This window comes from Phragmites australis, chromosome 8 (genome assembly GCF_958298935.1).
Source record: "Phragmites australis chromosome 8, lpPhrAust1.1, whole genome shotgun sequence".
NCBI lineage: Eukaryota > Viridiplantae > Streptophyta > Magnoliopsida > Poales > Poaceae > Phragmites > Phragmites australis.
Genome location: NC_084928.1, coordinates 2,940,686 through 2,965,791, shown reverse-complemented (window position 1 = coordinate 2,965,791; position 25,106 = coordinate 2,940,686). Strand labels below are relative to the sequence as shown.

The window sequence follows — 25,106 nt, the reverse complement described above, 5'->3', positions numbered from 1 at the left end:
TTGGCCTTCTCTTTCTGATGTTCGTTGCTCGTTCCCTTTACACGGTGTTGGGTACTTGTCACGATTCTTCCTCCACCATAGCCGCACTTCCACCATACCTAATTTCTTCTCCCTAATAATCTGACTCATAACATCCCACGATGTAGATGACACATTATACTTACTCGTCATCTTCTTCTTAATATTTTCAATTCTCATATTATTGGCTAAAGGTTCGAGTCTGGATATACGCTCCAACATTTCACGTCAACCTTCGAAAGTCTCCTAATTGCACCTCCACATATCTTGCAACATAGTTTCTACAAGATAGACTTCCAAATAACCAACACAAATGCTTCCACAATTTGGTTACTCACGCAGTTATCGCTGACCACATTACCACAAAAGTATCCATATCCGAGCTCATATGGCACTAAGCCCTTTCGAGATGAGATCCCACACTGACACTTTATCGGTGGGTTCTTGTCGCATGGCATCTTATCATATGATATGTATTCTTCCACTTCCTCCTCCTCCGGCCAATACAATTTTGGACCATATATGAACTCTTCGAAGTTGCAAACAGCCCAACCATCCTACAACCATGTCCAAGTTAGCATACAAACAATACAAATCATCATTATGATTCGCATGTTTCACAACTTACATGGTCCCGTCTCGAGCAACAGAAGAAAGGAGTATATGTCAAACCCGGAGATGGAACCTGCAACTCTGCACGGACACCACAATGTCAGGGGGGTTACTCACATGCCTAGCACTAGCTTCCTCCTTCTCCTTCTCCAACATTTTTGGTGGGTTAGGTGGAGGCGGCACCCAACGCTTGAACTGACGGTACAAAGTTGTGTGATGATACCAATACGGGAATAGACGGATTCTTGGGTCATACATCTCTGGGTCATCAATCTACTAGAAGAAGAAGCATCTCATGTCATCCTATCAAATTGTGACAAATAAATAAACAACCTTATACTTTCATTACTATAAAAAGGCTAATATACACTTACACGATTGTCCACACAAGTGTAGTAAGCACGGGCAGTCGTCAAAGGATGCCTTGACTGTTTAACCTCAGCGTGCACTCCACATTCATAGTTCAAAATGGGAATAGCGGGATAAACCGGGGCCATCGCAATATTTGATAGTGGTATAGTGTTTCTTGTCCCTCAATCTAGGCACTCTATGGCTAAATGACAACTCAATGCTGCTAATTCCACCCCAAACTATTAAGATGTAATTGATATGCATAAATCTAACTAAATGAAAATCTACATATATAAGTGCATCGAAACCCACTGAGTATATACTTGATAGACATATATACTTGATTGACATATGTTAAAGTACCTTAAACACTACATATATAATAAAGTACCTTAAACACTACATATATAATTTTCCATAACTCACATCGCTAATCCGAAAAACTAACCTACCAACCAAATATTGCAACAAACCCTAGATTCTAGGGCTGCCTCCTAATCTCATCACAAAGAGAGGCAAAAATTTGGTAGATGGGAGGGGGATTACCTTGCCAATCTTTTTTCCAACAAAAAGAAAGCCTCAATCCCTTCGGATTTGATGGATTTTAGGGAGGGGAGGATAGGGAGGATAGAGGGGCAGTGGAAGTGCAGAAGAGAGGTTCACAATCGGGTGGGGAAAAGTGAGGGGAGAAGGCAGAGGGAAAGAAGAGGGGCTAGTTAAGTATTCCCGCAGCACGGTGCCAAGTTATTTAGCGCTGTTATTTAAACATACAATGCCAAATCATTTGATGCCATACTAGGCCACATCATCCAAACATTTCCAGTGCACATCCAATGTGGCAAAGCACGGTGCCAAGAGTGATAGCGCCATGAATTGAACCTAGGCACAACTACTTGTGACGCCGTGAAAATTATCTATTTCAGAGCATCTTTCCCATGAGAGTCCATTTGTAAAAAGTGTTTTTAAAAAGGACAAAAAAATAAAAATTCCACCACGGCCACCAGGCATGCGAGGATACTACCAATGGATCTTGTCGCCCCAAATAAACCCCTCAGCATATAAATGCTGGAGAAAGCGGCATGAGGCATTTCATCATTTCATGAGGTACCGTTCCAGATCAAATGCATGTGCTCTTGGGAGGGCCGGCGAACCCGGTTACTGGTATTTTCCAGAATTTTTCACTTGAATTTTTGGATGAAAAATTCAGTTTGTAAATGTTAAAGGGATGAAATTCCAAAACGAATACAAGTAATTAGTAGAACTTTCAGAAATAAACTGTTCAAATCAAAATTTACTCTACCTTTTTTTGGCAGATATGATATTTCTATCGGGGATGGAGAGGGGGTGACACCCGTAACCAACAATTACCCCTGCAACAGCAAAAAAAAATATTACCCCTACAATTTCAGTCACACCATTAGATGAATTACATATTTAGACTATCTCCAGCAGATATTCTAAAAAATTATCTCCTATAACACTATTACAATATCCCCTAACACTATTACAGTACTCTCTATTTTTCATCTCCAACAGCTACCATATTTCTTCATTACATTACTCTCCTACACTTTTTAGACCCACAGTCACTCTCTGTAAACAGTGATAGAGACTATTTTGCTGGAGACCGTGCGCATGTATACTGTAGCACTGAAAAAAGGAGTCCGCTGGAATAGTCCTAATCGCAATGTCTTTTGTTTGAATGAGAGGTCAATGATTGTCAGCTTGATCAAGCATGTAGTATCAACCTCTTTGGAGGACCAGGCTGTACCACATATACTATATATAGTACTGTTCTAAATTAAGTCCCGCTTTAGACACTGATCGATACTGTTGTGTAAATAACAAAGCATTTTTTTACGACACATGCACTAATACCTTTTGGCTCTGTCAAATTTAATAAAAAATAACTTTCATATTAACAGCAGTAGAGTTTTAAAAATTTGATTGCACTTGTTCCATTGCGACATCAAATTTAATTACATCAAACTTAGCATTACATGGCTACATGTAATAACAGAGCAAGTATATAAACGTTGAGGCCCAAATACAATTCAACCTAGGAAATTGGTCAAGTCTTTTACCAGAAGCGCGAATAGGAGTGCTAACACTTCGTTTTTGTGCGTGGTTAACTAGTTTTAACGATTTTAAAAATATATAATAGCCCTTTTCTAGATCTAGATAAGCTTGCATTATAGTATATTCTCTATGTAACATGTATGAGCCGTCACGTCCGCGCAGTGGCGTACGAACTAACCGCCACATACGTCAAATCGAGGGGAAATTGCACCAGCGCCACAGCCTTATCCCCGGCCATTAGCCATTGGGACGTCCCTCTTGCCGCCGGTAGCTTTCCTAAAGAGATTCCAACTATCAGAGAGGATCAAAAAAGGTATTTCGATGGCAGGAGCGGATCAAAATGTTACAAATTATTGGGCAGGGACGGCCGGGAAGAGTCCAATAATCGGATTGCATTTGCTTGGTCTACAACTGAGGAGAGTAGTACCCTTTACATCGATCTGATCTTCCCCTGGAAATTTGAGTACGAGATAACGCCTGCAACTTGCGGTCTTTCAACAGATATATCCGGGAAACTTTGGGCAAGATAACGCCTGCAACATGCGGTCTTTCAACGGATATATCTGCGGATGTGCTTGCAACTTGCATGCAGGTCTTTCAGAGGAAATGATAATGCATATTCTGAAGCCTGAAACTTCCCGTGGGGGCCGAGAGCTGCAAAGAGCTTCCAGATGCGTGGTATATGTGTTGCGTATCGGTTGATATCTTATATGATCATGTACATATATAGTCTTTGAATCAAAAGATAGGATCTTCGACTGTCATTTTTTGGGGTAGAGGTGGCAGTGAATTAAGAAGAGAATAGAGTCCCAACATGCATATAGTAGAGCCTTTTTATTTTTTTCAATATTTACAAAAGTACATGTTCATTTCAAAATATTACACATCTAAACCACTATCGCTCGTTGTAAGTGTGACAGTAAAGTATCACCCATGCAACAGGCGACACCTTATGGAGATCACAGTGCAACGGTTAGAAATTAAATACCCTGACCGATATGATATCTATGTTAACATATCACCTAACCAACGGATGACATATTTGTTTTCGCCAGTTAGAAGAGTGAGAGGACTATGCTAGAGCCTACTGGAATAGGTGTCAATACCATTTCCTACAAATACATGGCTTGCAGGTGTTGTTGCATGCATGCATCTGATTAACAAAGATCAGACGCGTGGGTCTCATTGTGATTAACAAAGATTAGGCCTGGACTAGCTTTTTCAGCTCTTAAAAAGCATGCATGCATGCGTGTGATTAACAAAGATCAGGCCTAGACTAGCTTTTTCAGCTCTTGAAAAGCACGCATACATGCATGTTATTAAACAAAGATCAGATCTGGGCTAGCTTTTCTAGCTCTTAAAAAGGATGCATACATGCACGTGATTAACAAAGATCAAAACGAAAATACCGTGTATGTATAGGAAAAGATGTCACCTGTTAAACGGATGATACCTTTTTATCGTGGGCCTCAGCAGAGCCTTGTCACCATTTCAATAGGCAACAACAAATGTGTCACTTATTATTTGGACGGCGGGTTGATGTGGACACCAACTCAATCGTAGGCCCCATAAGGTATCGTCCGTTTGATGGATAACACTCTGTTATTTACAGCAGGCGACGTTAGCTTAAATATGCAATATTTGAAATTGACGTGCATTTTTGCAAATATTGGAAAATAAAAATATATTAATAAATAAATCCATATAGTAGTACTTACTAGAGGGAAGCAGGCCGCGTGAGGTAATGCCCATCGCACTTGCGCTGTTACGTTGGACTGGGCTCGGCATTGCATGAAAGCCCAGCAAATGGTTGCGGATCTGTTGATAGATCAAGGCCAGCCCAGCGTGAAACTTTTTGAGATTTCCGCTGCCTGGGCTAAACGCTGTAAGTCCAACAAGAGAACGTGTTGAACTGCTCTTGCACGAGTGAGGTCGAGAAAGATTTTCCACAGCCCTGGACTCTGCGTCCAGACAGATTTCCGCCCGGCCCGAGCCCGAGTGGTTCCACGCGTCCGCAGGCCTACATGCCTCAGCTAGCGAATTTTTTTTACATTTTTTAAATCAAAATATTTTAAACATATGTGCCTATTTTTAAAAATTACAAAAGACTCTGATCGTTTGTTCCAACGGAAGACATGTTTAAAAATAAAAAATATATTATGTTCTAATGTTCTCAAAATTCGAAACACTACATAAATAGTAATAAAAATTTTTGAAACAATTCTGTGGTGTAGAGAATGATATCATCTAGCCCTCTAAAGATTTTTAGACAAAAATATGACTTGTACAATATGAAACAAAAAGAAAAATTGCAGGGTGTCTTTTTTGCTACTCATTGCAAAGAAATTGTTTGAGTTGAAAATTTTGGGAGACCTAGATAATAGCATCATATACACCACATAATGTTTTTATAATTTTTCATCACTATTTCACTAGTATTTCAAATTTTAAGAGTATTAGAAGGCGACAGGAGACTATATTTGTAATCTTTATTTAAAATATATAAAAATAAAAAATTCTCATCCGGCTGCTGCTAGTTGCCCTCGTTACGTGATCAAGGTTGTTAAAACCACATATTCTTAATCGGATCAAAGTAAGATCGCAAATCGTTGGATCATAACTATCCAAATCGTAAAATCATATATTCTATTGACTAGAATCTTTAGAATCAATCCAGTCAATTTAGATGTCAAGTTATATAATCTTTTTAGAAAAACAAAAGACAGGAGCATTTCCATTCATTAAGAAGGAATTACAGCCTAAAGTACAAACTGCTAACACTTAAATGCAAAACAAGAAAAAGGGAAGGAATACCACATAGAGCTGGCCAAATAGGTGGCCCAGGCACAGAAGGGGCATGGCCCGTTTAGGTACAACTGGGTTTGGCCCGTTAGCCAAGCGGGCCATGTTATGCCAGTTTACATGTCGAGCTATTGGCCCGAGGCACGGCCTATCTAAGGTTGGTTGTGCCATGCTGATCCGTAGTATGGTAGGTCTGATGGACCAGTTTTGACCCATTAAACATATTAAGACATAAAAAATCAGAAAAAATAAAATAGGAAAAATTCAAAGAAACTCAAGAAATTTTTTGGAAAAACATATAAAAAACTAAAAAATAGAGAATTATGAAAAATAGAAAAAAAAAAGCTTTATTGATTAATTGTCTCGTTAAAAATATTTCTATTAGAAGAAAAAAAGAGTATAACATATACTCTGAAAATTATACGATTTCATTAGGAATTCTAGATTTTTTTTCTTGCAACATGCAATGTACGTCATCAAGTATCCCGTTCTTGCACATATTTCATTACTATATATATATATATATTATACTTAGCAAATCTTACCTCTTTTTCATCTATTTTTTTTAGATCTTTTCTAAATATTGCCACATTGATGAACATGCCCCATGAGTCATCGGTGTCTTGATTCATGAATGGAATTGATGCAAAATATTTACCGAAATGGCCGGATCTTGAATGTTTAGAATTTTGGCAAATTTTTGCATCACTTTAAGAAAGATTACGAGAAGAAAACGAGATGGGTGAGAGGGTGCAAGCTTGTTGCCTTGGTGTGGAATGGGGGCTAGTAGCTGGTTCCCTATTTATTCGAGCTCATTCATAATATTTTGAACTTTTTTCGAATTTTTTTAAGCTCAAACGGTCCGCTGAAGCTCTGCATCACTGCGATATTGCATGCTGCTCCGCGCTGAGCCGCTGCTGGCTTGACGCATTGCATGCTTGCTGCATGCTGCTGCAGTGCCGCTGACAGCCTTAGTGCCTGATGCTCTGCATGCCTGCGTGCTGCTGCAGCGCCGCCTTGCCGCTGTTCCAGCCTAAGCACGATCCAGTTTGTTGTGTCATGCCGGCCCAGCCCGATTAGAAGCGGGCCTCATATCTACAGTATCGAGCCACGTACCGGCTCATTTGACTCGGCCTACTTAGCCAGCTCTAATATCACATAGACACGAAACAGAAAAAAATAGAGCAGCTCAAGATCAGAAGAAAGAGATCCTTTTGATAGGCGATATGCCTTAACAGCTTCAACCATAAGATCGGCGACTTTCAGGAATGAATTTTCCTCCGAGTTAGATACACTTGTTCCTTTCTTTTCAAATTTGCCACCACATGAGTTCTTTTCTTTTCAAATTTGCCACCACAGGTTAAGAGGATGCCCAACATATCGTTTCGTATCACTCTTTCGCAGGGGCGGATTCAAGGCCCGTGCTGAGGGCTACAGCACGGGTCCAGGAAGCTCAGAGGAAAAAAAAAGGAAAATCTAGAAAAACAATACATCATTTTACCCCATAAAATATGAACTTGGTCCAATAGTAAGAGGCCAGCACCCCTAGCATGGTCCTGGATCCGCCCTTGTTCTTTCGGACATGCTTAGCAATCTTCTGCATCCACGAAGCAGGAGACTCTTCTACATGGTTGGGCTACGGGACAGAACTAATCCAATGCCAGACCACCTTAGTAAAGTTGCATTTCATGAGAAGATGTGTAGGGCTGGGCAGAACTCTAGCTCTAAAAATTCTTAGAGTTAAATATTTGTAGATAAAAAACTCATAGAGATAGAGATAGAGATACATTGGGATATTTGTGTGAGCCATTGTATTTCGGTTTTAAATTACAAAATAGATGCTTAAATAACTTCATTTAGCATATAAACTCTAGATCTGACATGGAGCTAGGAGCTGGAGCTCTCTCAAACGGAGTTTTAATTGTTTACTGGTCGACAAACACAGCAAACAAGTCTGGTTGTGAGGTCAGCTTCATTTAGCCAGGTTGTTTGTGGTTAGGGCTTTGTCATAAAAAGCTAACCAAGCAATGAATTTGCATCGAGGTTCAGCCCATGCTTTGTGTAGCGAACATGACTCTCTTAAGACATATATGTGATTTTGTTGATTAATGATAGCATAATCAATGGGACTAGTATGTTTGTCAAGTATATGTATTAGTAGGTCTCATAAATACAATACATGAAGAATACACCGAAGTCAGGATAAAGATTGATTAAATTGGATAAGTCCCAAGGAAAATAACTACGTTGTATGACTCGGCACAAAAGAGTTTGCATACGCCAGAATGATTTGGCTCATGGCAACTGTACACACTAGAATGTCCGACGTATGAAGTTGACACTGCCGGAGTGTTATGATAGAAGAAGGAGACGAAGATGATACACGCCAGATAGTCCGGCGTTCTGAGTTGTATTCACTGTATGGTTGCACTGGTGTATTTGTTGCAGAGAAGGTTGCATGTGATGAAGAATGAAGTTCAACACACCCAAGTCAACGCTCTGAAGATCAATATGCTAGAGCATTTCTTGCAGAGAAGGTTTCAACAGTGTAGTCTAGCTCAGGAGTACACGCCGGAATGTCCAGCGATGGAGTTGAAGAGTGCACCAGAATGTCCGGTGTTCACAAAGGATTTAAGTGGGGTTCTAGTGGCTAGTTCCTGCTGGTGTACACACCGAATGTTCTGGTGTTTGTACTACTGGTAATGCCAGAACATCCGGTGTTCACAGTTTCTGTGAGCCATTGGGACAACGGCTAGTCCATAGGATTGAATCTATAAATACCACTCTACTCGGCCATTTGAGTGTGCTAGAGTTTAGAGAAGCTTACATAGACTTGAGATTAAAGTGATAATACAAAGTAATTAAGCACAATATTAAAGAGTGATTAGTGCTAATAGACGTAGAGAGAATTATTGCTATGTGTTGCTACCTAGAGAGTAGATCAAGGAGTGATCGTAGAGTGTACCAAGTTGTACGCTAGCACCTTAGAGCCTTTATGACTCACCGACACCTTGGGCTATGGTGGCTCATACTTATTGACCCTCCAACTTGGTGTGAAGATGCGGCAAGGCTCTTGTATGGGGACGCAGAGACCATTGCCTTGGTAGCTCAAGCTCTAAAATAAAGACGACGGCAAGTGATTGAAAAAGATGCTAGTTGTGAGATCTTACCTTGGTGTCTCTACCCACTTGAGGCATTAGTGGCTCAAGGGTCGTGACCAAGTGACGTCTGTGAGCATATCCTTAGTGAAGCTTCAACGTGGATTATGGGTGACGTTTATGCCATCGATATCCTTAGTGAGGTATAGCTCTGTATATCAAGAGATATACGGAGCTATACCTCACTCAAATGAAGCCATAGAAACTGAGCTCTTCCACCGCATCGCCTACCATCCTCATACCAATGGTCAAACCGAGAGGGTGAATCAAATCTTAAAAGACATGTTGCGAGCTTGTGCTCTCACATATGGGAAGAAGTGAGAAATTTACTTGCCATTTGCAGAGTTTTCCTATAACAATAGCTATCAGTCGAGCATTGGAATGTCCCTATTCGAAACTCTCTATGGCCGAAAATGCCAAACGCCGTTGAATTGGTCCGAATCCGGTGAAGGGCTTTTCTAGGCTCGGATTTGGTCAAAGAGGCAGAAGAGCATATTCTGACTATTCTCAAGTGTCTCCTCACGGCTCAATCTCATCAGAAAAGTTATGTGGATCATCATCGATGAGAACTTATGTTCTCCATTGGAGATTTTGTATATCTCAAGGTGTCACCTCTCAAGGGGATTCGACGCTTTCAAGTCAGAGGGAAGCTAACACTTTGATATGTGGGACCTTTCCAAATCATTGCATAGTATCGTGAGGTGGCATATCAGTTGGACTTGCCTCCATCCCTCTCCGTCATGCATAATGTGTTTCATGTCTCACAATTGAAGGAATGCATTCGAGTCCCAACCGAAGTCATTGAAATGGCAAATCAAGAATTGCAACTGGATCTATCTTATTGTGAGCGATCAATGTGGATTTTGGACAAAGCAGAACACAAGACTCGATGATATTCCATAAAATTCATCAAAGTACAATGGAGCAATCACTCGGAAGATGAGGCAACTTGGGAGCGCGAGGATCGAATCCGCTCTAAGTTTCCTGATATTTTTTAAAACTTGTGAGTATTGTTTTCAATTATGCATATATTGAACATCTCACATATCTAGGGTTCATTATCATGTTGGTTGGAAACTTTGTTCCCAAAGGAGTGCACTTAGAAATCATTTTAATCGGGAGAAGATACTCCTAGCGGTCCAACCGCACATCTACCAGTCAGACTGCCAAAGGCGTCTAGAGGCCATTGTGCTCTCTGCTCCCGCACAATCTAACTGCCCAAGGATTGCGATCTGACCGTGGGAACCAAACACTATCTATATAGATTTTGGTCTAACTGTCATATCTGCGGTCCAACCATGCCACGTTCTAACCGCCAGTGCACAGGAGGTCTGATAGCTATCTTATCAGTTCGTCAATGGATTTTGGCAAAATTCTTTTTCATTTATGGAAAATTCCTTCCCACTTCATCACCGTCCCTTTCTCCCTGAGATTTCTGAATCTCGGGACGAGATTCTTGTTAGGGGGAAGGTTTGTCACGTCCTAAAACATTAATCATATAATTAAGCATGCATAATCATCATGAAAATTATTTATTAAATTAGGTTTCAAATGTGTTTTAAAAGTACTTAGGTGATGGTCTAGAGCTCTTTAGAAATGCCCTAAATACTTTGGAGGAGAAGAAGAATAGAAAAAGGAAGAAAAAGGAAAAAGATAGTTCCCGCGGTCTGATCAGAATTATCCGGGGTCTAACCGCTAGAATCAGCCACATGGGGTTACCACGTGGGCTTTTCGCGATCTAACCGGTAGCTCCTGCGGTCTAACCGCTACAACACAGAGCGTCCACTTATGGAAATTGATCAACTCTCTCTCTCTCTCTCACTTCTCACTCTCACTCAATCTCTTCACACAAATCGAGGGAGAGAAGGAAGAGGACGACCCTGACGTCTGGATTTCGATGGAAGGCACATCCCCAAGCTTCCAGAGCACTTCCCAGAGCTCATCCCCTTCATCCTCTTCGCCGGAGATGTCTTCCACGTGATTTCATCCACCTTAAGCTTGTGCACCACTCCGGAGCCCGATCTCCAAATCGGAGCCTCTCTAGAGTGGACCCCTCTGCTAGAAAATTTCCCTACGATGAGGTGAGACACCTACTACCCTTGCCTCGTCATTCCCAAACTCTAGTGAGTCCCATTCCCGATTAGACCTAACCTCAACCCTAGCCTAGAGCTTGTCCATGGAGCTTCCAGAGTTTGGCTTGGTGAATATCGTCCAAATGACCCTAGAAGCACTCCACTAGTCCCATAGAGCATTTTGGTACGCTTCGTGATCGAAGGCAACACCGGAGCGTTCGCCACTAGGGCTGGTCTAACCGCCACTATACCATCGGTCTGTCTGCCAAGGCCCCTCAATTTCCAAATCACCCTGTAGAATGCTCTCTGCACACCGGCAGTCTGACCATCGCTCCATCGTCGGTCTGACCGCTAGCTATTCAAAGCTTTATGCACTTAGGTTGTCTTATTCGAGGTTCGAACCTTTTCTAACCTAGATTGTTTAGCGTTCCTTGCAAATGTTTTCGAAACACAGCGCTTTATTATTATTCGAGCATGCATCATATGCATACTTATCCATCATTCATTTATTTATGTGATGTATTCTTGATTCATTTAGAGAGTGTCCCGCCGATGGTCCAAGCGGTTAAAGGCGACACCAGACCACTAGAGTTCTGCGTAGGTAGCGTCAAGCAAGTACCGGAGCAGCAAGGCAAGCATCTAAGCATACTCACCTCACTACTTAGGATCGATTATGTCTAATATGATAAATTATGATTTATGTATGTTTGCATAATTAGCATTCCAGAGTCGGGTGATATGGGTAGAACTTATGTTGATGCATTACCTTAATCTTAATATTGTTGTTGATCCTTATCCTTGTAACCTGGGTATGATTATGTTGATGTCTAACTTCAAAGGTTAACTGAAATACTTAGCAATGCATATGTCATCAGTAGAAGTCGAGTGGTGGTTTAACCATTGCTCGTGATCTTAGGGCTTACTTCTGGTTCATAATGATAATGACATTGGAATGAATGAGTTGTGAGGATGAGGTGAGACGTGGGTGGTGCTAGGGGTAGGTCAGGAGAGGAACTCGAATGCCATAGATCGCTTGCATCATTTAAGAGCTGATCATTGTTACAGTTTGCTCTATCATTTTCTATACTAACTACATGTCGATCTAATGGTAAGATAAACTGATTATCATATGTCATGCTGACGCTTGACATGCGGCCCTATGACGTGTAAGAAAAAAGAAAAGAAGAAGCAAGGTGGTGGAGAGCCGAAGGTGTCCGAGACACGCTCGTGGTAACCCCGGTTCCATAGGGGTATGTACAAGTGGGTAGTTCTAGGCATGAGAAAGGTTGACACGAGTACCCCGTGTGTGCATTTGTGTGGTCGTGTAAGCCGAATTGTCCTCGAGTCGTGTGGGTAAAGGTGTACTCTTGCAGGGTGTAAAAATAATTCGAATTATCACGCTTTCGGTCATGAGCATGCTTCTGTTTGTTTGCAGCAGTCATAGAGTAACGAATGTGGGATAATGTGGTATGATATGTTGGGATGTGGTTGAGATGATTCTGTTACGAATATGTTTATGATAGTTTCAGTTACATATAGATTCATATTGAGGATTACAGGGTACAAAGTTACATGTGGTTAATAATAGATTCTCACATATTTGTGTCAAAACTGTTTTTACATATGAACTTTAATTAACCTTATGACCGATCCTTGCTAATTAATCCAAATGCATAATCTTTGGAGTCAGATTATTTATATATACATAATATGGATTAAGTCTTGTGAGTACCTTCGTACTCACGCTGCTCTTTCATGTGCTACCGACGTGGAGGAGGTACTGTTCGGCTACTTCGCGTCTGCCGATGTAGGTGACGGGGATGAGTAGTGCAAACTACTTATGTGGCGTTATTTTAAGGTGGAAACTAAGGGTATATGGTTCCACCTATCTTTGTTGTTAATATATTTTATCTTCCGCTACGTAATTTCTCTTTTGGCTAGGTGATAATCTATTTTTTATCCCCTAGCTCTATCTTTTATTGTGAATTGTCAGAAATTGTTAATACTTAAAGACTTGTAATATAATTTTATTACTCGCTCTTTATTAAGCTTTGTTGTGATAATATATATTGGAAAGACGTGTGTTTCGATCTTAGACAAAAAAAAATATCGGGACTACTGAAATAGTATTCTAGTTAATAATTACAGTCGTGATTATAGAAATGATCGATTTAATGATTAATTAGAATAGTATTTAGATGATTCCTCACATATCACTAGAAGATGTCAAGCATCTCATCCTTTTAAAAGATGACATCCCCGAAGATGTTGATCATTTTGTCCTTTCGTAAGACAACATCACTAATAATGTATAGCTAGAGATTATGTGTAGCTACCTAGGTTTATATGTTCTTAACCATGTGTGATTTGCATCTATGTGATATTCTTAACGTTTGTGATATGTAAATACATGTATTGAAGTTCTGAATAATATGTGATCGATGTTATAAATTATGTGTCCATGTGTGATATGTAAATAATACATGTGATATTATTTAATTTGTGAAACATGAAGTGTGTATGCCGTATCATGAGGGTAGCCAAGAAACAAAATTGCTTATAGGGGTAAGGGTCACACCTTTATTAAAAAAAACCTCCATTTGTCAGACTTTATACAGACAGGTTTAGCAAAAATCGTATGTGACTCTAACAAAAATACGTTTGTGTACATCTTTATTACAGACAGTGTTGTAGCTGTCTTTAACAAGATCGATATTACAGATACTTTACAGAGACAAAATATATAATCGTACGTGATAGGATTTAAAATTTGTCTACAATAACTTGTTCTAAGGTAATGTGGAGAGTAGACGACATAAAATGATCAAAATTTCAATAAAATTTTATGAATTACGCTGGTGATCGAAAAAAATTTGTAAAACGTAATTAAAATCCTAAGGCGCAAGCGCTACTGGCTACCACAAGCCGCATCGTCTGCGCACAAGATTTGTGACCGTGCTCATGTAGTCCACAACATTTTAAGATTACGCCACTGCTACTTTGTGGTCGTGATACTGCAAGCGGTCTGTGATGCATACATAGAAAGCTGATCTCAACTCGGCTCTCGTATTTTCATCGAGATAAGGCTAGCTTCTCAAGGCTGCCACTCTCGATCATTCCCAAGTGCAGTTAGTTTTTAGTGTGCGTGGCGATATATTTTTTTTACATCTTGTGCTTTCAGTAAGAGTGAGATGTGGTACAATGATCACCGAGAACAGTCACAAATAATGAAAAGTTCGCAACTTTGGAACATTCTAAAATGCCCACTTGTCGGGCCATGCCTCTGGATCAGCTCATCTGTTGCTTTCAGCCACCTCGAGCGAGCCCAAAATCGATCAGCATCCGATGTGGTAGCACCGGAAGAACGAGGACATCATTACCATGACAAGTTCAGAATTTACGTGATGCAAGTGGGTGATGCAACTCAAACGACCTAGCTAGCTAGCCCCACTTTTGCACCCACCGCTGAGAGCCAGTCCGACCGATGGCGAAACAATTGGAGGCCGTACATGGTCCAAACATGTTGACCATTAGTTGAGAGCCGATGGAAGAGATCAAAGACCGTCATCGATCTTTATCCAGTAATAAATTTCCTCCTTTTCCCTCATGTCAAAGCAGGGAAGAAAAGGGAAGGAACGAAGAGCATCTGGCCCAGTGCAACCCTTCCACAGCGTGCAACACGCAGGTCGTCGAAGCTGCAACATTCGCGTACTAGTCAGAAAAGAGTAGCAGGTTGCAAGCTACAGATCTCGGCACTTCGCACTTCCCATTGTAGCTCGAACACAAAAATCCCACTTGGTTATGCAGTACATAGTTTATCAAGATTGTTTATTTATATCAAAAAAATTAAAAAGATAAGTATGAAATAATCATAAGATAAATAAAAAACCAATAAATAGATAATTATTAGGTAAAAAATAGATGATCAAAATAAATAGTACGTACTTAAAAGACAGTTGCATTTCCCGTTACAGCACAACCAAAATGCCAAATACCCAACCACTCAAGTCCAACACGTCCCGTTCGCTGAATCGGAGGAGAGGCAGGTGCGCAGCATGCGATGTTTTAACAACACGTGACAATGCACCCACCAACCACTATTCAAACACGTCGAGGAACCGGGAAAACGAGAGCAGGTTGGCCGGCCGCAGCTGCAGCCTTGCATAGTCGCTTCCCATTCCGACCCGCTCTCCCGTCGCCACGCCACCCAATCACCCTGTCGTACATGCGCCGACAGTGTGGTTTGAATGGTAGTAGTCTAGATTTTGGATGGATGCTCCGACATAATTCACGAGTTCGATTGTTTGTTTTACCCACCTAATGTCTCTTTTCACTACATGGTTTCTTTATTTTTAACTTTTGGGTTATGTGTATCCGAGGTGTGTAGAAGTGAGGAGTAAATTCTGATGCAGTTGCTATGAGTCCATAAAGCTTTCTTTATATAAAAAAATGTGCCGACGATGTGCCCGGCCAGCCCGGGTGAGTGTGCCAGTGCCAGTCTGCCTCGCCTTTGCGGGTTCCCAATGCTGCGAGAAAAACGACCGGCGGGTGGGGTGGTGTCACGTCCGAAAGCAACGCCGAGCCAAACACCCCGTCAGGCGTAGGTGCAGGGCCGTGCGCTGCTAGCAGCCCGTGCCGCTGGCTGCCAGATCAGCCATCAGGGAGAGTGGCGCCGAGCTGAGCCTGCACAGCCTGCGCGCAGAGACGTGGATGAAGCTGCTGCGTGCAATGAACGGGGTATCATATGATATGATGTGGCGCTGCCTCGTGAAGGTAAAATTCTAGTATTAGGCTATGCGGACCATGCTTTGTCAAAACGTTTTGAGATTCGTATCCATCCATTAAGGGAAAAAAATTTATGAGATAATGAGAAAATTAATAAATAAATAAATATTAGATAGAAAGATTGAGACTAAGAGAGAGATAATGCGTGCGTAAAAATATGTAGAGTAACATTTCACCGCTGTCTCCAGGCAGGCTCGATCCGGTGCGTGTCACCGTCTCGCAGCTAAGATGGCTCTGTGACTTTTGATGACTTCTGTACATGTTGGCCGTCTCTCTCATTCTGTTCCCGCTGTCGTCGTCGTCTCGGTTAACCGGGACTGAAACCTCGGCCTTTCGTCCTGTGCACTACTTGCCAATGGTGAGCGTCTTTTACGAGTGATGGTGTTAGGCTTAGTGGATTACATTACATTACAATGATTGAAGGCGCTGGAAACTACGTACTAGCCAGGCTAATTTTTTGTTTCATTTTCGCAGCATGTTGCAAGCACTAGTTTATTTCCTTGGCCCAGCACTTTGGGCAAACGATCGCTACCGGATAAGATGACAAAGATAAAACTAGTCACTGGTGTTCATACTGGAGCTAGAACAGTGCCAGTTTGTTATGCAGCTGTGGTGATCGTGAAGTTGCATAGGGGAATCCTTTAGTCCAGTGACAGCAAAATAATGGCTTCTGTGACCACCTTGTTAAAGTTTGCTGCATATATATACAGGCCCTGAATCCTAATTTGGTGCTGCTGGTCCTGGGTCAACTGGCTAAAGTTGAGTCTTGTTCCACCACTTTCTCATCTTCTCTGCATCAAGTGCTGGGAGCACAATGTCTATGTAATAGTGCGCTCGATCTGTTGATGCCTATGATTGAAAGTAGAAATACTGAAGCACATTAGGAGTTTTGGGTTAATGGTGGTGACTTTGGTGGTGGTTATCTGTCTCTCTCTACCATGATCATTGTTCGGTTACGTTGTTGTGTTGGCACCCACTGATGTAGTACTCGAGTTTAAGGCGTGCCCTGTGCACGTAGTGCTCTGTTTGTTTCGGAAACACTTGCAAGCATCAGCAATGCTTAGCACTTAGCGACCATCCGATTTGAAAATTAAATGCTCCGGCCTGTATGAGATCTCACCCGCATGACCGTATATATATATTTAGAGAAAATAATTTGAACGGAATCCTATTTGTTGAAAAGAATAGTATTTTATTAGTTGTATATGTTTTGATAGTTTGAGCTAAAGTTATATTTAATTTACCAAATCAAAGACAATATAAATAGACATAAAAATTGATATTGTGATTTTGCTCACGTAAAAGTAATTTTGTCCTATTAAAAAATATATCCACTGCATAAGTAGATACAGAAGTTTGTATCCACCGAGTCATGCTACAGAGTGAAACTTGAACTGTCGAGTTAGACTGAACATATATATTTACCTCCACCGAGATATACTATATCCGTAGATACATATAACTAAATAGCGAGTTTACGAAGCATTGGCAGGACGGGATCTTCTAATAGAGACAACCAATCACACTTGCGGACTAGTGGAGTACAGCAGCATAACACTGCAGTTTTCTACCGTTGCAAGTTTTGCTTCAATTCCATTTGTTCGGATAATGATCACGAATAAAAGAGAGGAATAGAGAGACAGAAAACTTGTAGAGCGCTGTTCCTATCTACCACCAGTCTCCAAAGGTAGAAAACTACTCCATCTTTCAGAAAAGAACAGACATCTCGTGCTCAGTTTCGTGGAACAGGGGAAGCAAGGGATAAAGGGTTTGTTTGAATAGTTCATGGTTTCAGAGCTTCTGTTAGTTGGGAAAGAGGTTGTAACGTTGAATTTTGATTATTAATTTTTATAATAAATTTTTAATTTTTCAGCATAAAAAACAGAAAAGCTAGTAAGAATATGTTTCTCAGCTTTTAGTTTATTCTATTTATAGTTGCTTTCAGTTAGCTAAAAGTAACCATTTAGATAACTCGCTTTTTCTTAAAGAAAAGCTTAAAAAAACTATGCAAACAGGGGAAAGAGCGAGGACGACGGTCAGGCTGGCAAACATTGACCGCAACCACACGCAACTTTCACACACTTTCCATGCCATTGAGCGCCATAGCCATAGGACCCTTTACAGATAGTAAGAACTGACTACACAAGACGAAGAAGAGTGCCGGTCACTCGCGTCTAGTACTCCTACTAAGCCTGCCGTGAAATATTGAAACCAAAAATTTAGAAATAGTGTGATTGTTTAGAGTTATATTTATTGAAAAAAAATGTTTGGTTAGTTACACATATTGAATTGTATTTTTTTTAGTTAATCAAATATGATCTCACATAAGTAGGTATAAGATTTGATATTATGGTTGATTGCTCATATAAAGATGATTTATTACACTGATAAGTAGATCCGTCTTTACATGTCAGGCCAGACTACAATAGGAAACTCGATAGGCTAAGGTAAGAACGTATATTTATATCCATCAGATTAGACTAGAACTGCATATATGAGGCTAGGATCATCATGTGCGGATTGTTGCAATTTGAGGGGGGTTTCCTTTAAAATTCGAATTTGAGATTGAAATCAAATTTAGATTTGAGTAAATTCCAAAACAAAAGAAAAAAAAGAAAATGCCTTGACCGGTGGGTCACTTCCAGGCCCAAGTGGCCGAGCAGTCCGCCCATCTTGGCTGTTTTCCCTATGCATCGAGCGAGCTCCCAGGGGCAGCCATTGCTGCCACTTGGCACGCGGGGGGGGGGGGGATTCTGCCCTATTTGATATCTTGTTCTGCTTCGGCGGATTTGGAGGGGAAGTTCGTGCGCTCGTGTGGATGGATAAAGTCGAATGGTTCATCTCCTTCGGATCTAATCTCCTGAGGGGTCTCTCCACCTCTTCCTCATCTCTGCTCTCCACTCCCTCTCTCTGTCGGTTCTCTCTCTCTTGATGTCGTGCTGTGTCCACTCTGGCAAGGCTACTCCTAGTGTGTTGGTGCTCTTCCATAAGTCGAGTGCCCCGTTGGCTTGCCCTTGCCGGTCTATGCGGGCTCGGGCGTGGTGCTCTTGTGCGCTTGGTGTGCGGTGGAGCCGAGTCACCAAGCTGCGCGTGGTCGTGCTGCTCAAGCGTGATGGTGAAGGTGTTGTGGTGGTCTGTGATATGCCTTCGTGCACATATTTCTGCAGGTGGAGGTTGCGCGTGTAATCTCTGGGCACGTGGTCTTCATGTCGTGTGTGTTGCTTCTCTATGTTGGAGCTATCACGTGGGCACGCTCTGCCTTGGTGATCACACTTCGGTGTTGATCATCTTGGATTAGTGTCTGGCTTCACCTCCCTGGCCTGGAGCTAAATTCTTGTTGTTGCGGTGTTTTCGGCTTGTTGGGTGTTGTCTGTAGTGTGCTATGCAGACGGCATAGCGGCACTGTATCTCCGAGAACACTCTTCCCCATCAACCTCGGTATAGAGGGGGAGTCTATGTTTTCTAGGACAATGCTTTTGATGCCTTGTCATCCTCTTCCTCTCTGGACAGTATGCCCGCTCTATTCCTCCCTCTTGTTTACTATCTAAGTATGTACTATTTTATATCTACTGTCAATTTTGACAAGTCTGCATGCTAGAAGAGGTGATTGTGATGCTCTGTGATGATAGCAAGTTTAGTGTGTCAATTATGCACTTGAGCTAGGTTGTGATTGCTAGTTTTGATTTTATGATTGGTAGCTTTGTCTAGCAATTATTGTGTACTCTAGTGGTGAATTTGTTGTACTAATTAGTAAAACTTAGTATGTGTTAGATGACCATTAATTTAAAAACCCGTACTGAGATCAATCCTTTTAATTTAACACTTGTTACTATGGTTCATATGTTATTTCACATCTTTATGTCAAATATCATATATGTTTTTTTCTAACATGAGTAGCATATGTTCAATATTCGTTTTTGAAATGCTCATGTTAGTTCATAAGTATGATATATGTTGTTGGTAATTATGTTCTCTTTCACACATTTTAATTCTGAATCAATTTAATCAAAATGTTACTAAAAATGTACTTTAAAACAATACGGACAACCAATCAGCCCAAAGGGAAGCAAATCCTTCTCGGCACGGGACTGCATGCATTGGTTAAAAGCCGATTAGCTGGCTGGAAAACAACGTTCTTTCGCAATCATTCGCCTAATCGGACCTCGCTCATCAGCACCTCCCATAATTGCTCACCCGAAAGCTCCTCCCAATATCACATGGAAGTCGCCGATGATAATCGCAAAGCCAGGAAAAGAATGGGTCGACCACAGCTCAGAAGTTCAGCTAATCCCGCTCCTCCTGCCTCCCTCCGTATCCTGGTTAAGTAAACGGCATGCGATTAGGTGGACGGACGGTTCAGATCACGCGCCTGGGCGTGATTTGCCCGTTTGAGCGTGATCTGGACCGTCCGTTACGCTGCGCTGCCGGTCGGCCGGTGCGGTGAACGAGCCGGATCCGGCCGGAACAGCGCTTACCAACTACGCCGGCGCAGGAAGGCAAAGTACATGGCATACACGCCTGTATACGCGCCAGGCAGACGGGCGAGATGCAAAAGTTTCGACGCGCCGGGGCTGGCAAAAGCGCCGGCGACGCGCAGCCTCACGAGCCTATAAAAATGCTGCCCCCGGCCAACCGTTTCATTCAAGTGCTCTGCTCTGCTCTAAGAGCAGCGGAACTTTGCTTTCAGTCGCAGAGGCAGCGCATCACCGTGTCCTTTTGCCGGTAGCTCGCTAGCTTTTCTTGCCACTTCGCGTGCCGTGCCGGGTGGTCGCGCGGCAGCGAGCGTCGTCAGCCCGTGATGAGGAACTGCCACCGAATGGCGTCAGAGGTGTTGCTGGCGGTGCTCTGCTCGTCGTGGGTGCTCGCGGCCGCGGCGCAGAAGTACAATGCCATCTTCAACTTCGGCGACTCCATCACGGACACCGGCAACCTCTGCACCAACAACAGGCCGTCGCAGATCACCTTCACGCAGCCGCCCTACGGCGAGACCTACTTCGGCATGCCAACCTGCCGCTGCTCCGACGGCCGCGTCATCCCCGACTTCATGAGTATGAGCGCCTCTCTCTCCCTCCCTCCCTCTCTCTCTCTCTCTCTCTCTCTCTCTCTCTCTCTCTCTCTCGCACTTCAATCCACCATTGAGACGGATGCTGATGTGGTTTCTTGTTTGTTGACGGCACGCAGGCAGCTCGTTCGGGCTGCCGTTCCTGCCGCCGTCCAAGTCGACGAGCGCGGACTTCAAGAAGGGCGCGAACATGGCCATCACTGGCGCGACGGCCATGGACGCCGACTTCTTCCGGTCGCTGGGGCTCTCAGACAAGATTTGGAACAACGGACCCATCAGCTTCCAGCTGCAGTGGTTCCAGCAGATCACCACCTCCGTCTGCGGACAGGGTGAGTAGACTAAGGGCCTTTTTCTTGGTAACTACCGCTGTCACGCTTAAGGTTAGTCAGTCATAGTTTTTTTAGTTAATGTTTGATTATTGTTATAATTCTAACTAACCTTTTAGTTTCCTACTCTCGTCATAGAAACAGTTTTTTGCCAAAACTTACATAAGGTTAATCGATCATTTTTCTTACTATAAAAGTGTAGCAAAACTAACTTTAAGCAAAGTTTTATAGTAAAACTAGTTACCAAACAAACAGGCCTTTAAGTCACCAACACGCTGCTTCCTGCTCTCATTTCCTGCTCCCTGCTGTTGCTGCAGCAGCAGAAAAAAAAAACTTTAGTGCTTTCTCTGGTCCCTGAAGAGTAAATAAATTGCATCGACCCAGCAGATTGCAAGAGCTACCTGGGCAACTCCCTGTTCGTGTTCGGCGAGTTCGGCGGCAACGACTACAATGCCATGCTCTTCGGCAACTACAACGCCGACCAGGCCAGCACCTACACGCCCACCATCGTCAACACCATCTCCAACGGCATCGAGGTGCGCGCATGCAAAATTAGTACAAACACGCAAACAGAATTCACGCCCCTCACCTACCAATCCAAGCACTCCGATCCCGTTGAATCTGTACTGGTGCCGCGAATGCAATGAATCTTGACGCGTGCATGCAGAAATTGATTGCGATGGGGGCGACGGACATCGTTGTGCCGGGCGTGCTGCCGATCGGGTGCTTCCCCATCTACCTGACCATCTACGGCACCTCCAACAGCGGCGACTACGACAGCCTCGGCTGCCTCAAGAAGTTCAACGACCTCTCCACGTACCACAACAACCAGCTCCAGACCAAGGTCGCCAGCCTCCAGGCCAAGTACAGCTCCGCACGCATCATGTACGCCGACTTCTACTCCGGCGTCTACGACATGGTCAAGAACCCGCAGAGCTACGGTACGCCAAGAATCCTCCTCTTCACACTTGATATAAAATACTATCACGTCGTAGTAGAGTCTTAGCCGTTGAGCTATGGGTGCCCGGCCGGCCGTGTCCTCCATCTCGACCGGACTGACTGCACATGTGGTCGGATAGGCTAGAGTTCTGCAAGTTGTCACGCACCTCGAGCATCCGTGACGACGGCCGGAGGGAGCCGGCCTTGGCGGCTACCGCCAGCTTTCAAGGAAAAGGATCCTCTGACGTAGCTCGTTTTACGTCAGAGGAGCACAGTAGTGTCCGTTGCTACAGTTCTCTGACGTAGCTACAGTAACATGCAGTATTTTTAGCTACTGGTCACATGGTTACTGTACACCTTCTACTGTTTACCGTGGTACTGTAGCAGACCATCGGATCCGTCGGTTTCAGATCGAACGTCCAAAATTGATTGGACTGCTCCCATTCCAGCTTTCAAACCGCTCTTGGCTCATCCGGCCCCTCATCGCGCAGAGACTTTTCAATGCGTCGTCCTGGCATGGCAATCACCCTGCACATCAGCAGCACAAGACAAGCAACGCGTGATGGGTTTTAATAGTAGAACCTCCGTTTTCAAATAACTGTTATCATTAATTTCAAACATCAATATTTGATCGTTAATTTTTTACAAATACACACGTAAATTATTCTAAACATACAACATATTTAAACTATTTTTTATAACAAACCTAACAATACTATTTTTATTTTACTTACTTAAATATTTTAAAAATTATTATTAATCAAAGTTACTCATTGCTACAGTACCAATGTGGATTATTTGAAAACGGAGGTAGTAGAACTTTTTGTGCTGAAATTCCGTGCACGACAAGCAGGCAGCAGCAGTGTAGTACCGAGTAGTAGTGTACTGACCAGTGACAACCACATGTGACATGTCCATGTGCACGGCACGGCGCTGAGATATACTGTATACTGAGATTCCTCAGCCGGCGACATGCCCTTGCACGGCACGGTGCTGAGATATACTGTATACTGAGATTCCTCAGCCGGCGACATGCCCTTGCCTGCGCACCGTTCTGCGCTGCGGAAACGTGAGCGTGCCGTGCGCGCGGTGAATAGAAAATTGATGGGTATCGGGCCCTGGCACGGTCGATTCACTTCACCTCACGCTCGTGACGACGGTCTGCCGCGCATTTGGTTTGGTGCCGGATCTCGCACTGGCGAGCGAGTCCCGTCCCAATCATGGGGGAGATGGTGGCAGATGCGCCGGTTCGGCGCTGCAGCCGTGCAAGCGCCGAGCGTTTTCCCGTCAAGGCTGTGCGTGCACGTCCCCTACCCGAAACCAACCAGCCATGTTCCTCCCAACCAACACATGCGCCGCGCCAACATGCCATCGCAGCGCGCGTGGATTGGACACCGGCCGGGGCCGGGGCACACCGCTCCTGCACGTTAGACCATCCCAAACCTGTCAGTTTCAGAATCTCTTTACGAAAAGATTTTTTTTCTTTCAGTGTTTTAATAAAATTTTTTACGGTTTCTGTTATAAAATGATTTTTAAGTTTATTATCTTCAGAACGAGATTCTGTTTTATTTTTTTTCACGAATCCAAAAAAATAAGAATGAGAAGTGAAATTAAGAAGTGAATAAAATGAAAGGAATAGAGTAGAAAGCACGCGCGGCCGGATCTTCGTACTCATCGTCATGCCGACGTGGAGGACTAGAGCAAGAGAACAACCAGACACTGTGATGCTCGTGCGGTCTCACTTGCGGTTTCTGACGGGGAGTCATCTTTTGACGTGCGTGCGTTTGCTCTGCAGGGTTCAGCACGGTGTTCGAGACGTGCTGCGGGTCGGGCGGCGGCAAGTACAACTACCAGAACAGCGCGCGGTGCGGCATGGCGGGCGCCTCCGCGTGCGCCAACCCCGCCGCGCACCTCAGCTGGGACGGCATCCACCTCACCGAGGCCGCCTACAAGCAGATCACCGACGGCTGGCTCAACGGGCCGTACTGCCGCCCGGCCATCCTCCACAGCTAAGCAAGCCATCAAGCAGCAAAGCAAGGGGTTAATGATTAATTATTTATTATAATTTGTGGGGTCAATGATCAGTGCACAATCAAGACATGTATAATGATGTGACATCAGCTGTCTATGAAAAGCAGTTATTCATAGATTTTATCTGACAGGAAGAAAAGAGAAATAAAATAAAGAAAAGTGATGTCTATTAATTAATATACGATCTAAAATATCAACCAATCACTCTTATAGTCAGTATTTACTCCATTGCATAGATACCGTCTGTTATTTATGATCTTAATTTTTCATATGTAATTTAATAATTAGATATCATTTAAATTACTTGTAGCTAACTCATACAATAGCTTGTCTATTATATTGCGTGCAATCATCTATATCACTTCACATTCCCTCATTAATGTTTAAAGGGGATTAAATGAGGAATGGATTTTTGGGTTCTTCGTTTGGAGGTGTTAACGTTGCCGAAGAAAGCAATGACGGCAACTGCATGTGGAATAGTACTTTTTCGTTGTCCTCGTTGTAACTTGTTATTTGTTTCATTACAAATCAAATGGCATATGTTCTTATGATTTTACATCCTCCAGTGAGTCCAGTCATAAATATGTGTTATTTTGAGTTGGGTACGGTAAACCGTTTAAACTTTAATTATAAATTATTTTTTAGTATTGAGTTCAGATTTTTGAAAATGATATGAGTTGATTTGTCTCGAAAAATATTTTTATAATAGTATATTTTTTTCTATATTTATAATAGTATATTTTTTATATTTTATAAATATATTATAATAAGAAATAGTAGTGTTTTTCAAAGAGACATCCACACTCACACAACTGCATAGAAGCTATAAGAGCGCCTCCAGAGAGCGCTGAGCGCTGGGGCTCAAATCCAA

At 42.8% G+C, this 25,106-nt stretch overlaps 1 protein-coding gene across 2 annotated transcripts; it reads left to right on the top strand.

The window, feature by feature from the left end:
- Window positions 1-20,322: 20,322 nt before the first annotated feature.
- On the top strand, window positions 20,323-24,412 carry LOC133926277 (GDSL esterase/lipase At5g45910-like). 2 transcript variants are annotated; one of them, XM_062372122.1, is made up of 5 exons: window positions 20,323-20,925; window positions 21,059-21,268; window positions 21,650-21,801; window positions 21,933-22,206; window positions 24,000-24,412. In XM_062372122.1, exons 1-5 carry the CDS (start codon window positions 20,676-20,678, stop codon window positions 24,215-24,217), a joined length of 1,104 nt encoding a protein of 367 aa, XP_062228106.1. In that variant the 5' UTR covers window positions 20,323-20,675; the 3' UTR covers window positions 24,218-24,412. The 2 variants fall into 2 exon arrangements, with proteins under 2 accessions (XP_062228106.1, XP_062228107.1); XM_062372123.1 differs by having other exon boundaries at window positions 20,330-20,925; window positions 21,653-21,801.
- The last annotated feature ends 694 nt before the right edge of the window (window positions 24,413-25,106 follow it).